Genomic DNA, 11645 nt, shown 5'->3' with positions numbered 1-11645 from the left:
CAGGGTCCCCCCATCTCTCTCCCTGACCTGCTTTATGCAGGGAAAAGCAATCACTTTGAGAAAATACTTGAAGCTGGCTTCCCCTCAGCTGGGACTGAGCTGCCCTTCTCCCTCCTCCCTGTGAAGAGCCTGGAAAATAAATCAGCGCTTTGCATAAACAAAGCCCCGGAGAGGTGTTAGTAAAAACCCAGTGCTTAGGAGCTTCACAAATGCAGTTTTTTTCCACAAAAGAAAAGCAGGAGAAGGTTTTTTTCTTTCTTCGTAACCCCTTAACCCAAGGAGGGATTTCTCCATCTGGCCACCCAATTTCCCCCCACCTGGGAGCCAAATCTTGGCTTGCTGGAAGGTGCCTCCCCTTCCTCTCATCCCATCAGGGGGACTTGAACTAAAACCCCCGTTGCTTTCCCTGAAGGAAGGCTGCGCTGCTGGTGCCTTGTCCAGCGGCGTCCTGCAGCCTTGGACGTGCGCACAGCAGAGGAGAGCTGCTGCAGGGGCAAGCAGCGGGTTGGGGTGCTGGGTGTCCCCCCACGGGTGGGCAAGCCTCGCTGCCCCGCTGTATTCCCATTCCCCAAACCGGCTGGGGCTCAGCGAGTCCTTACTCCCACCTGCTCCCTGTGCGCTGGTGTGAGCTTCCTGCGACTTTAAAGTTCCCTCGGCGGACAAAGCAAAAGAGGGAGGAGAAAGGGTTTCATCATCGTTACTGAGAGCAGACTTATAAAAACTTTGCGCTCACGCTGCCTGGCTCACTCGCAGGCTTGGAGGGTTTTCGGCACAGACTGCGCGGGCTGCCGGCAGTGGGACAGGCCAGGGAGGGACGGGAGCCCACTCACAGCCCAGCTATTCGGGGCTCCCTGGGAAGCCCCCACGATGGGAGTCCACCCCGAAGCCAGCAAATCCCAAGTTGACGTCCCCAAAAGGTCCGGCACCTGCTCCCCGAGTATCTTCTGCAACATCAAGGTAAGGAGCGGTGCTGGCAGGGATGCGCTGCTTCCCTGGCGGGGAGGGAGGAGGATGCTTGCATGGAGAGTGACCCCAACCCATCCCACAGATCCCCGCATCCCCAGTACAAACCGCCAATAACGTGAAAGGTGTTTGCTAAGATGCAGAATTTGAAAGTCAACTCCTCAGGCAGTCCTGGATCACGCTGCTGAGGTCTATCCTGTCCAGCATGTGGGAAGGGTTGGGGGGGGTCCATGGGCTTTGGAGTGGTACCCTGCATGGCGCATGGGTGTTACGCCCTGTGGAAGCGGCGTGGGCAGCTCTCCGTGGGCTGCAGAGCTTACCCACGGTGTCTGGTACACTGTGTGCTGCTGCTTAGGGAATGATTAACCACATCCTGGTGTGAAAAGAAAACACTGCCCTATAATAACACTGACTTGCTTTAAAAACTTTGGTGAGCAGGGCATTTTGAGTGACAGAAGCAAAATCACAGCAGGTTGAAGTGGGTTTTCTGGTGCTGGCTGCCCAGTTACTCACCTGCCCCTATTAGTAAGGCGAGAGCTGTCATCTTAAAGCTGGTCCCTGCCCCGAGTTTCAGACTCTTGAGCTCACTGCCTGAGTGAGAAAACACCAGCTGCTCTGTCAGCCTCGCACATTTTAAGCCCTGTTGACCATCATGGTTTTACACCACCCCTTGCCCTCTCTTTTTTTCCCAATGCAGCACATTTTGACCCATTTCTGAATGGGCACCGAGGCTGCTGCCTATGCTGGTTCCTGTCCCCAGGACATCTGCCTGCATTGGCCAGGATTTCCCTGGCCGGGGGGGGGGATTTTCATGCCTCGCTTGGCAGCACCTCCGCACATCGGCATCCGCAGCAGCGGGTGCAGTTTTGGGGAACGGTAGCTCCCAGCAGCACCTGCCCATGGGCAGAGCAGCTTCGGGTTCAGGAGAGGGGCTACCAGCTGGCAGGACCCCCCCTTGTGCTGATGCTGCTGGCCATGCCCAGGGCTGGGGTGTGATTTGCCACTGGAGTTATTGGATATGTATTTGCAAGGAAGGATTTGTCAGTGTTTCCCAGTGAAGCTTATTTTCAGGAGTGTGCAGCCATGGGGGTCGCTGTCCAGTATGGGCTTGGGCTTTTTTTGCCACTCATCTTTCCTCACCTTGTATGAAATTTGGCACTGCCTGATCCTCTCTGGGTTGTGCTTGCTTGCTGTTGGTTTCAGGGGAACAAATGTTGGTTTCCGAGAACCTTGCTCCTTGCGCAGGCCCAACATCTCTGTCAGGGTGCTGCGGGGCTGCCGTGGGATGCCCTGGGGCTGTTCCAAACAGGCTGCTCTCTTGAGCAGCGTTATGGGGCGAGCAGCAAAGCTTTGGGCTTCCTGGGACCAGCAGGTGATGTGGTGAGGGCTCCCAGGGCTGGAGGCATCATCTCAGATGATGTCTTCCAGTCCTACATCCCTGAAGGTCCCCACTGCTTAGGCTGGGCTATTCCAGCATGTGACTTGATGGCCCTTTTTGGCTGTGAGCGCCAGGAGGAAAAGTTTGAAATTACCCTGGGTAATTTAGGGCTGCCCTAGGCTACTCTAACATGCCTCTGGATGGGGACTGGTGAGCTGACTTCTCCTCTGGTGGAGGTGCAAAAGGTGGCCCTAACCTGTTCTGGGCTACTCCAGTAATGACTGTGGTTCAGGATAACGTCACCCAAAACTGGAGCACTTCTTGCAGTTCATGCTCTTTCCTGGAAATATATACAGTTTTCTTTAGCTGCATGCTTGCAAAAATGTCCTGGAACTGAAGAAACGTTGACAAACTCGATGCCTTTTCAGGATGTAAAACTTTAGGGTTAAAAAAATAAAAAAGCCCCAACAAATGTTAATTGATTTCTGCATCCCATAGGCAGCGGCAGTATGTGGGCCGTGCGTGCCACAGCTGGGCGCTCAGCACCCCGTGGTCAGGGGCTGCGTGTGGGACCTCCCCAGGGCATGTGGCTGAAGGCAGATGACATGGGGGTGTCACTCTGCTGGCAGCAGGAGCTCTGGCCGTGCCAGGAGGTGCCTGGCTGCCTGCCTGCCCCGTCGGCTCCGGCTGGAATCGCTCAGTGGCTGGTGCCAGCTGGAGGGCTCAGGTCTTAATTTCAAAATGAGCAAGGAGTCTGGCGCTCCCCAGACCTGCCGGGCACCCACCACTGAGCCTGTCTGGAGGGTCCTAGGAGGTGATTTTGGAGGGAGAAGGGGTGCTGCAGCACCCAGTGTGGCAACTGTGTATGGGACCACGCACAGAGTGACCCCAAGGGCAGGTGACCCCAATGCCACCAGAGACCCCCTCCTCCCGCCCATCCTGGCTGGTGCAAATACAGCTGCCCTAAGGGAAAACCAGCTCGTGAAAAGGAATTTTTAAAAAGTCAATAGGTTTTTGCTAAATCAAGGGGAACCATCCCTCAATTTAGCACAGTCCAGTACTGGCACTTTGCAGGCACATGAAGGAACAGTCTGAGCTCTGTCAAAACATGCTTGTGGGCATCAGATGGATAATAGGTACCATCTGGGGCAGTGGGGAGTTAGGACACCCATCCCTTGATGAAAAGTTCTTGCATTTAAGAGCAAATATCTATGAATTGACAGGCAATGACCTCCCCCACCCTTTCCTGACCTGTTCACTCTTCCTGTGCTGTGACATTTGTGTTAAATATACACGTACATTAAAATAACTGCTTCAAGTTGGAAAGCATTAGCCTGTACACAGTTGTCAATACTCTCAGACCCCCAAATCAGGAGAAAATCAGTGTCACAACTGAATTTCCAGGTTTGGGAAGTTGTTTTGTTGTGAATGGGTTGTCAGAGGTCAAGGTGTACAGTAAACATCTTAGTTTATATGGCTTTATAGCTGTTTTTTGTATGAGAAGGCACTGGTGCTGCAAATAACGTGTTATATAAAGTCTTCATCCAGCACCTAATTGTGTGGAAAGCTGCTGGCATCATCCCACACAGAGACAGGTACTATAAAGGGGTTTAAATTAATTAGACACAGCGTCCTCATATAAGTGATGGCAGTTTCTGACAGGGACAGTATTTCCAACACAACAAAATTCCCCTAGCTGTAGCAGGCTCCAAGTCTTAGCCACGAAGCTTGTATTTAATCCACAAAGCTCACATGCCAGGATCGTTTTCAGAGTGCCTTTTGCAGGGCTGGGGCCAAAAATAACAAATTATTTTTCTGTGCCAACCATCTCGCTCCTCCATGCTCCCTGTGATGGGGACCGCTGCCTCCTGCACCAGTTCCTATCACTCTCGGGGGTGGTGGTTTGTCACTGGCCCTGTTACTGCCGATGTTCAGAAGTGGAAAGCATGGTGGTGCTGGGGATGGGCATCAATGGGCACCGTGATGTCTCTGGGCATCAGAGAAGGGAAGGTCCTGGTGGAACGCAGTGGTTTTAACGGTTCTGCAGGTATTTGAGGAGCAGGCTGGGGCCAGCAGCCCCGGGGATGGGTGGTGTGGAGGCGCTGCTGGGGCTGTGGGAGGAGCGGTGCAGAAGCAGGCGCTCGGGGAGGTGATGCCCTGTGGATGTGGCCACTGGCTCATATCCATACTCTGACACAGCAGGCGTTTACAGCTGATCTCTGTACCCTACGGGAACGTGGTTGGTGACAGTTCCTTGTTGCTGCTGTGGAAGTTATACTTCCCTGTATAACCTGCTATACGTGGGTATTAACGACTGTAGCTAATACTGCAATTACACAGAAGAGCACCAAGGCTCTGTCTGCACTGATATTTAAGGGCACCGCCTGGCTCAGCCGACAGTGCGTTTGCAGTCTGCACCATATCTCGCAGCTGGAATAAACCTGGTCATTGTGCTTATGTTTTTGAGTCCCTCTCAGATGTGGCAGGGTTGCTTGAAGCCCTCTAGAAAGTGGCTGTTTGTCTTGAATCACCTGGAGGAGAGAAAGCAGAACACAAAAGGCCTTCAGATTTTGGGGCTGGGAGGGTGCTGCTGAGCACCATTCCCTACGAGAAGCCTTGAGCACCTCGGTAATTCCGCAGTGGTTGATGGATGATGGTGGAGATGGGTGATGATAGGCAAGGACAGCCCCCTACTTTGAAGTTCACCAGAGCTTCCAGGGTTGCACAGACTGGCACTGGGACTTTGAGGGGTTGCAGTTGTGCTGCTTGGCAAATGTGGGATGAAGCCAACCCTCAGGTGGATGCCAGCACCCGGTGGCACTGGGGACACCGAGGACCTCCTAGCCTAAAGGATCAAAACAGGTTTGAAAGGTGAAGAAGTGGCTGATTAGTCTTTTTCATACCCATGCATGGCCATGGACTCCATTGATGTACCCTGGTCCACAGTCCTAACCATTGTCTCCAGTCATCATGTCTTGGCCTTCCAGACACCCACTGAAAAAAGATTATGTCAAAGGCAGTGCCTCAGATGTTTTGGCTGCTTCACCTCTATTGCCTCTTTCGTGGCTTTGTGCTATTTTAATTGATAGCTAATTGCTTATTCAGTATCCCCTGAAAGATGACAAGGAGGAGAGGAGAGCTTTGTAAATCTCGTTACTTAGCTGAGCTGGACTGGTTTCAGCTGGAAGCTGGTTAGCTGGAGAGCACAGGGGAGCGGTGTGAAATGGTTGGGAGCACAGGCAGGCGGAGGCTTTTACTCTGTGGACTGCCTGGCATGGAGAAGGAAGCAGGATACCAGAGAGTTATTGTCACTTATGTCAGCTGGAGGGAGCTCAGGGGAAGATTTAAAAGCCTGAGGGACAGATTTAAATTGGGTACTCTGTTGGGGCAGGGGGAAGGATGGTATGGAAGAGTGTAGGAGAGAGGACAGCAAGGTCAGGAGGCAACTGTGGGCTCTCAGAGTGTGGTAAGGGTGCAGTGGCCATGAGCAGGGAGCTCTCCTCTCCCTGGGGAGTCAGGGTGCCTTCTGTAGAAGAAACAGGAGCCTTGCCTTCGGGTCTGAGGTCCCAACAGCATCAGGGCAAGTTCTTTATCCCTTCCTTTAAAGGGACTAAAGAAATTTACTGAGAGGAGTGTATTTCAGAAGCCTGGAGATGTAACAGTTGTACTCTCACATCCCATTGGAGAAGGTTATGAATTGTTTTATTTAGCTGTTAGCAAGAATAAGAGATTCATGAAGTCATTGGTCTGAAGTCGTTGGTCTGTATACATACATGGCTGTGGGTTTGGAGAAGGAAGTGCCAAGAGTGGAAAGTCATTGTTTATTAGGGCCATTGGTTTAAACAAGAAAATCAAATGATATTTCAATACTGGACACTGTGCAAAGAGAAATAGCAAGTTGGATGAGCATTTGTAGCGAAGAAGCAAGCAGAGTCTTTAGGACAAGCTGGGTGGCATGGGGAGAAGGACCCGCTGTGACTTCCAGCTGGAGTCTTCCAGCATTTATGGTGATGGTTCTGGCATCAGAAAGCAAAGGTTTGGTTTAAATAGATCCAACACTGTGTTTATGTCTGGTTTTGGTGGGATCGGGTTTCAAAAGGGAAGAACCGCCTGGCCTTCGCCAGCAGCACCAGCAGCAGGATAAGGAAAAAGATGGGGAAGAGCCAGACAGCAAAACGGGTTGGAAAGTTTAGTGGGATCAAGGTCTAGGAGACGTGAAGCAAGATAATTTTATGAGGGGCGAGGTAGTTCAGCGCCCAAACACAACCAAGGAGTGGTCAGTGTAGATAAGATTATCATGAGCAAAATGAGAGAGGAGTGTCACTGATAGGGAGCACAAAGCATGGCCAGGGCTGCCGGCGTGCAAGCAAGAGGAGTGATTACATACGCTTGTGGGTCAGGGAAAATGAGGCCAAGCTGAAGGTACCTTCAAGGAAATCATGGTCAGGTCCTGAGGCACCATACAGAAAAGAGATGTTCAGAAAAAAATGGAAGAGCAAAGACCCAACCACACAACCTACCTGTGGGCTTGGTCTGGTTGCAGGAAGAGTGGAGGCTGCTTAGTGACGTGTATCGTGTTTTGCAGGCAGAAGTATTTTCTCAGGGGCAGCTTGGGAAGTAGCAAACCCTCACATCTCATGTGCTGAGGGTCTGGTCTCAGCGGCCCTCCACAGCCAAAATCATCCTCCTGACATTTGCAACGTGCACCCTCAGGTTTTTATGTCCCATGGAATGCTCCCTCTGCAGCAAGTGAGCAAAGCAGGGCTTGCGCGGACCTTGCGAGGGCACTGGGATGCGGGGCAGGGAAATCCCGTGTGTACATGTGCTGCAAAAAGAGCAAACATTGTCTTTGCACTTGACAACTGGGGCTTGTAAAGCATAGATTACTTGGCAGTAGACAGTCATCACTGCAACTAATAATCTGGGCAGTCGTGTGCTTCTGACAATCTCTAACCATTTAATTTTTTTAGTAGTTTATTTTTTACAGTAGAAATACAATTTAGGAGCCAACTTCTGCTATTGGACCATGCTCCAAGCTCAGTGGTTTTGTGCTAAGGGACGTGTTCTGGCAGGGTATTTAGTTCCTTCTATGGAAATGTTCCTTTTTTTTTTTTAATCTTTCATGGTGCTTTTTGATCTATAAATGCCAAGGAGGGACGTATTTCCCCATGCGTGTCTGTATTCTTTCCATTTTCAGCTGATGCATTTCTTTGGATTGAGTGATCTCACCCATCCTACTGCAGGAGATGGCGTAGTGAGCGTCGATCACATACAAGCTCTAAAATAAACAGCCTGTCTTTGGCCTGACTCCTATAATTTTGGGAATGTTCTTATTACTTTGGGAATATTTTCTTATTTAATCAACTTGCCAGGCATTTTATTAGCTGCCGTGGTGACCTCCCCCAGCCTCTTATGAAACAGCCCACCTTTCATAATAGGCTTTTCCAAGGTCCAGTCTCGGTGTGCCTGTTAAGGCCAGTGACAGTGCATTATCCTACACTAGCAATATGGAAAGAGAGACACGAGGGAAGGGGATACAGCTTAGCAGACACAGTATGTGACATGGGGTAGTGCAAGCACCTGCTGCCTGCCTGCTCCTAGGGCATGCAGCAACTTGCCGCTGACCCCAAGAATGCTCAAGGATTCCTTACCCTCTGGCTCTGGCTTCCTCATCCTTGTCTGCTTTATGGGTTCAGCACGAGGCTGGGAGACCCCCTTTCTCCTCCCATAGCCTTATTTTATTCCTGGTGAGCATCAGGGAAGTGGAAAGGGTGCAGGTGACCCTTCTGAGGTGGCTGCAAGGACTGATCAGCCATCTGACATCTCCCAGGGGTGCACCAGCCACCGGCGCACCTGGCACTCACAGGGACATCTTGGTGCCACATCCTCATGCCTGGGGGCTGCCTCCCACACCCTCAGTCTCACTAGCCCTCTGGGTCACCTATTCTTGAACACGTCTCCTCTGAAGGAGGTTTGGGTTGGGATTGACCGAACAGCTGCCAGGTCTATGCTTTGAGCCTGAAACGTGTTGTCCAGACCATGGAGGAACCAGTCCCCTCTCTTCCCTGCAACAGGGTGGGTTTCTCTTCCTTACATTGCTCTGGGAGGTGCTAGTCCCCATGGACTGGGTGGGGGGGAGCAGCGTGTCAGTGAGGGACCTTCCCCCAGGCATTTGCTTCCCTTTTAAATAAAGTGCATCTTGGAAAGGAGTCAAGTGTCTTGTATAAACAGCCTGGAGTCAGGATCGCTCAAGCTCTCTAAAAGAAATGTGGGGATGATTAAGAGGGGATTTTGTATGTGTGTGTGCAGAGGCATGTGGGTGCACGCCTTTGGCCTCTGCACTGCTCCCTGTCTGCCTACGATTGCTGCTTGCCTGCTCTGGAGGGTCAGCACTTCATATTTGTGGGAGTGTCCCCGACTCCTTAACCTCCCACCATGCCTTCGCCCTCACTGCTGTTGTGATGGTTTTACGTCAGCAAAACCTCCCTCTAGATGAGCTTGGCTCTTCTTTAAAAACCCCTTCTTCCTTAAGTGTTATGGAAGATGGATGATAGCAGCTCTGTCCCCTCCTGGGGTTGCTCGGCGGGTGTGTGGGGCCAGCGCAGCACATCTGGTGCTCTCTGCAGCTGGATGGGACCAGGTCAGTGCTGGTTTCCATGGACCTGCAGGTTGTGGGTGGTCAGCGTGAAAATGTGGGTGGGAATAGAAATGGTGTTGGGAGAGACCTGTGTGGGGACAGGGGAGAGTGGTGTCCTTCATCTCCACCGCTCTCAGCGGTCTGCTCTTCCTGGCCAGAGCATCTCAGCCAGTGCCAAGGTCAGGTAGTGTCCTTTTGGGGACACCTACAAGTAAGCCCTTCTCCCAGCTATTTGCACTCAGAGAGCCTTCAAGGTTTGGGCTGTTGTTATTTTAATTATTACTGAGTCTGCTGAATGCAGGGGAGGTCTTAAATCAGGTACATCTCTCACCTCTGGAAGGTTGAAGGGTGTCTGCAAAAGCTGAGCTCCAGCTGCACATGTCCTAGAGCAAAGGCTGTTTTGCTTTGCTCAAACTGTTTTGGGTGGCAGCTTCTTCCCAAGCAAAAGAAAATCTCCTCTGCCCTTCCCGTCCCATCCTCTGGGCTCTCCACCTCCAAGGGCTGCAGCTGATGTGGGGTCCTGGTGCCAGCAGCAGCACAGAGAAGGATCAGGTCACCCAAGCATCCCTCCTGCTCTTCTGCCATTCCTGCTAATCCTGCTCACAGGAGCCGGATTAGAAGGACTTGAGGGCATGGGGGGAGCAGTCGCACCCCAAAGTCTCTCTCCTTGTCCGTACGCTCCAGCTGCATTTCTCCCACATTGCCTCCTCTCACAGCAGGCAGCCCCAGTGTGCTCCCAGGCGTCTTGGGATCCGCGGCCCTGTTTTGTCTGTCCCCAGGTTATCACCAATGCATAAACCCATCTCAGGGCACCTCCTGACAGCTCTGCCTTTTCCTGCCTGCCCTCTCTGACCACAGCTTGACCCTCTCATCTCCTGCCCTCCATCCTCTCACGAAGCACAGCCAGTGCTTGTTCCCCATGGTCCTTCCATGCCTCTACCTTCTCCCATCCCCTGCCAACCCCAGCACGGTGAGGAGTCTCCTCATCTTCCCTCCCCACCTGCATCCTCTCTCCCCCAACACTTCTCATCTCCCCGTCTGCCCTGGGATTAGGCTGACATTTGCTGTGCTAAAATCAGCCTCGGTGATCCACCCTTTTCCCTCCCCATTGGTAAACAGCTTTGCTTCTCCAGCTAACGCCTCGCACCGAGAGAGCTCTCCCTCCAGCTGCTCTGCATCTCGGGCGGTCCCAGCCCTCACTTGTCCCAGCCAGCGCTTCCTTATTCAAATTACTTCAATAGGGTCTGGCCGGAGCTGCAGGAACAAAAATTAATGTTCTCTGGCAACAAGATTCCCTCTCCATTTTTCATCCTCACTGGAGTCACCTCTCTGCTCGAAACCAGCCTGGCTGGACTCATTACATGGTGATCCCGGGTCAGGATTGGGGAAGATGAATGTGGTGGATCCAGCCTTCACCCGCAGGACCATGCGCTGGGATGGGTTTTTGAACGTAGGAGTTGATAACCAGAGGGTGTAGAGGTCATTGTGCTTCAAGAGTTTACTTTCAGATGTTTCACTCCACTTTGGCCCTTTTGAGAGAGTTTCCCACGTTACACCCCACGTCATTGCTCTGTGACTTTTTGTCAGGACAAAGTTCTAGCCTGGGACTTTGTCCTCTCCTGCCTCCCGCTTTTTTGGTATTTGCCTTTCTCCTTCTACTTTTCTGTGGTCTCCAGGTTGTGGCCAGCCCAGACTCACACTGCCAAGACTCCATTTTCTCCTTCCTCTTCATCTCAGTCCTCTTCTTTCCCCCTGTCTGTTAGCATCTCTCCCATCTCTCATCCTTTTAGATACCCAGCTGTGTCTTCTGGCTGCTGCTATCCTCCCTTGCAGGAGAAGCTTCCCAAGAAGCCGTCTTATTCTACCCAAATTCTCTTGCAGTTGCTGGATGTGGCTCTGCATCCCTCCTTTTCTCACCAAAAAGCCATTCAACCCACCTGTGGCATTTGCATCCTCCATATTGTGTGGATAATTTTGCTCTTTTTCTGTTGGTTTTTTTTGGGGTTTTTTTGTTTGGTTATTTGGGTTTTTTTTTTTCACACAATGGGTCAAGGCTTCTGGGCGCTACCACCCTTTCAAATAAATACTAATAATGAGTATTGCTGCTTTCCTAGCCAAGGACATAAGGAATTTGTCAGCCCTGCAGTACCTTTGATCCCCCATTCATCATCTCAGGCTTCCCGCCGTTATCTTTGTGGGACATGCTTCCGCTATTCAGCAAATATTTGATTTCCTGTGAATTTAAATAAAAAGACCTTCCCCCCCCTTTTTTTTTTCTTTTTTAATTATTTTAAAATACTTTTGGCACTATGTGGACACATTCCATTCCAAGAAAAATAAAGGAAAACTGTTCTGACTAAATATAGATCAAAAGACACTTGTGAGCTGCCTCTTGCATCCCTGGCTGAGAGTGCTTTCCTCTCCCAGGCCACCCGGGCTCTTTCAACCATGCTTCTGCCCTACCCCATAACTCTCTCTATTCCCTCTTCTGCTCCATGAAAGCTCTGCCTCCCTTCGGCTTGGTTTCTGGCTCAGCTTACAGCCTGGCTCAAGGGAAAGATGCTGTTTTTAGACTACTACAGAGGTCTTCCAGTAGTGAGACCATGTTGTGCATATTTAATTCTTTCCCTCTGGGGCTTTTAAAGCCCTTTTGCAACAGCCCTTCTC

General features: G+C 51.4%; 1 protein-coding gene across 1 annotated transcript in view; it reads left to right on the top strand.

Annotated features, from left to right (window-relative positions):
- The first annotated feature begins 867 nt into the window (after positions 1–867).
- Positions 868–11645, top strand: part of SLCO2A1 (solute carrier organic anion transporter family member 2A1) — a 29776-nt gene continuing 18998 nt past the window's right edge. Inside the window, exon 1 of the mRNA XM_026855556.1 lies at positions 868–957. Coding sequence (XP_026711357.1) covers positions 868–957 — 90 coding nt within the window. The remainder of the gene's footprint in view (positions 958–11645) is intronic.

The sequence above is a fragment of the Athene cunicularia genome, assembly GCF_003259725.1.
Source record: "Athene cunicularia isolate RWA chromosome 9 unlocalized genomic scaffold, athCun1 chr9_part2, whole genome shotgun sequence".
NCBI lineage: Eukaryota > Metazoa > Chordata > Aves > Strigiformes > Strigidae > Athene > Athene cunicularia.
The sequence above is the reverse complement of the archived record's forward strand: the minus strand, read 5'-3'. Positions and strand labels throughout refer to the sequence as shown.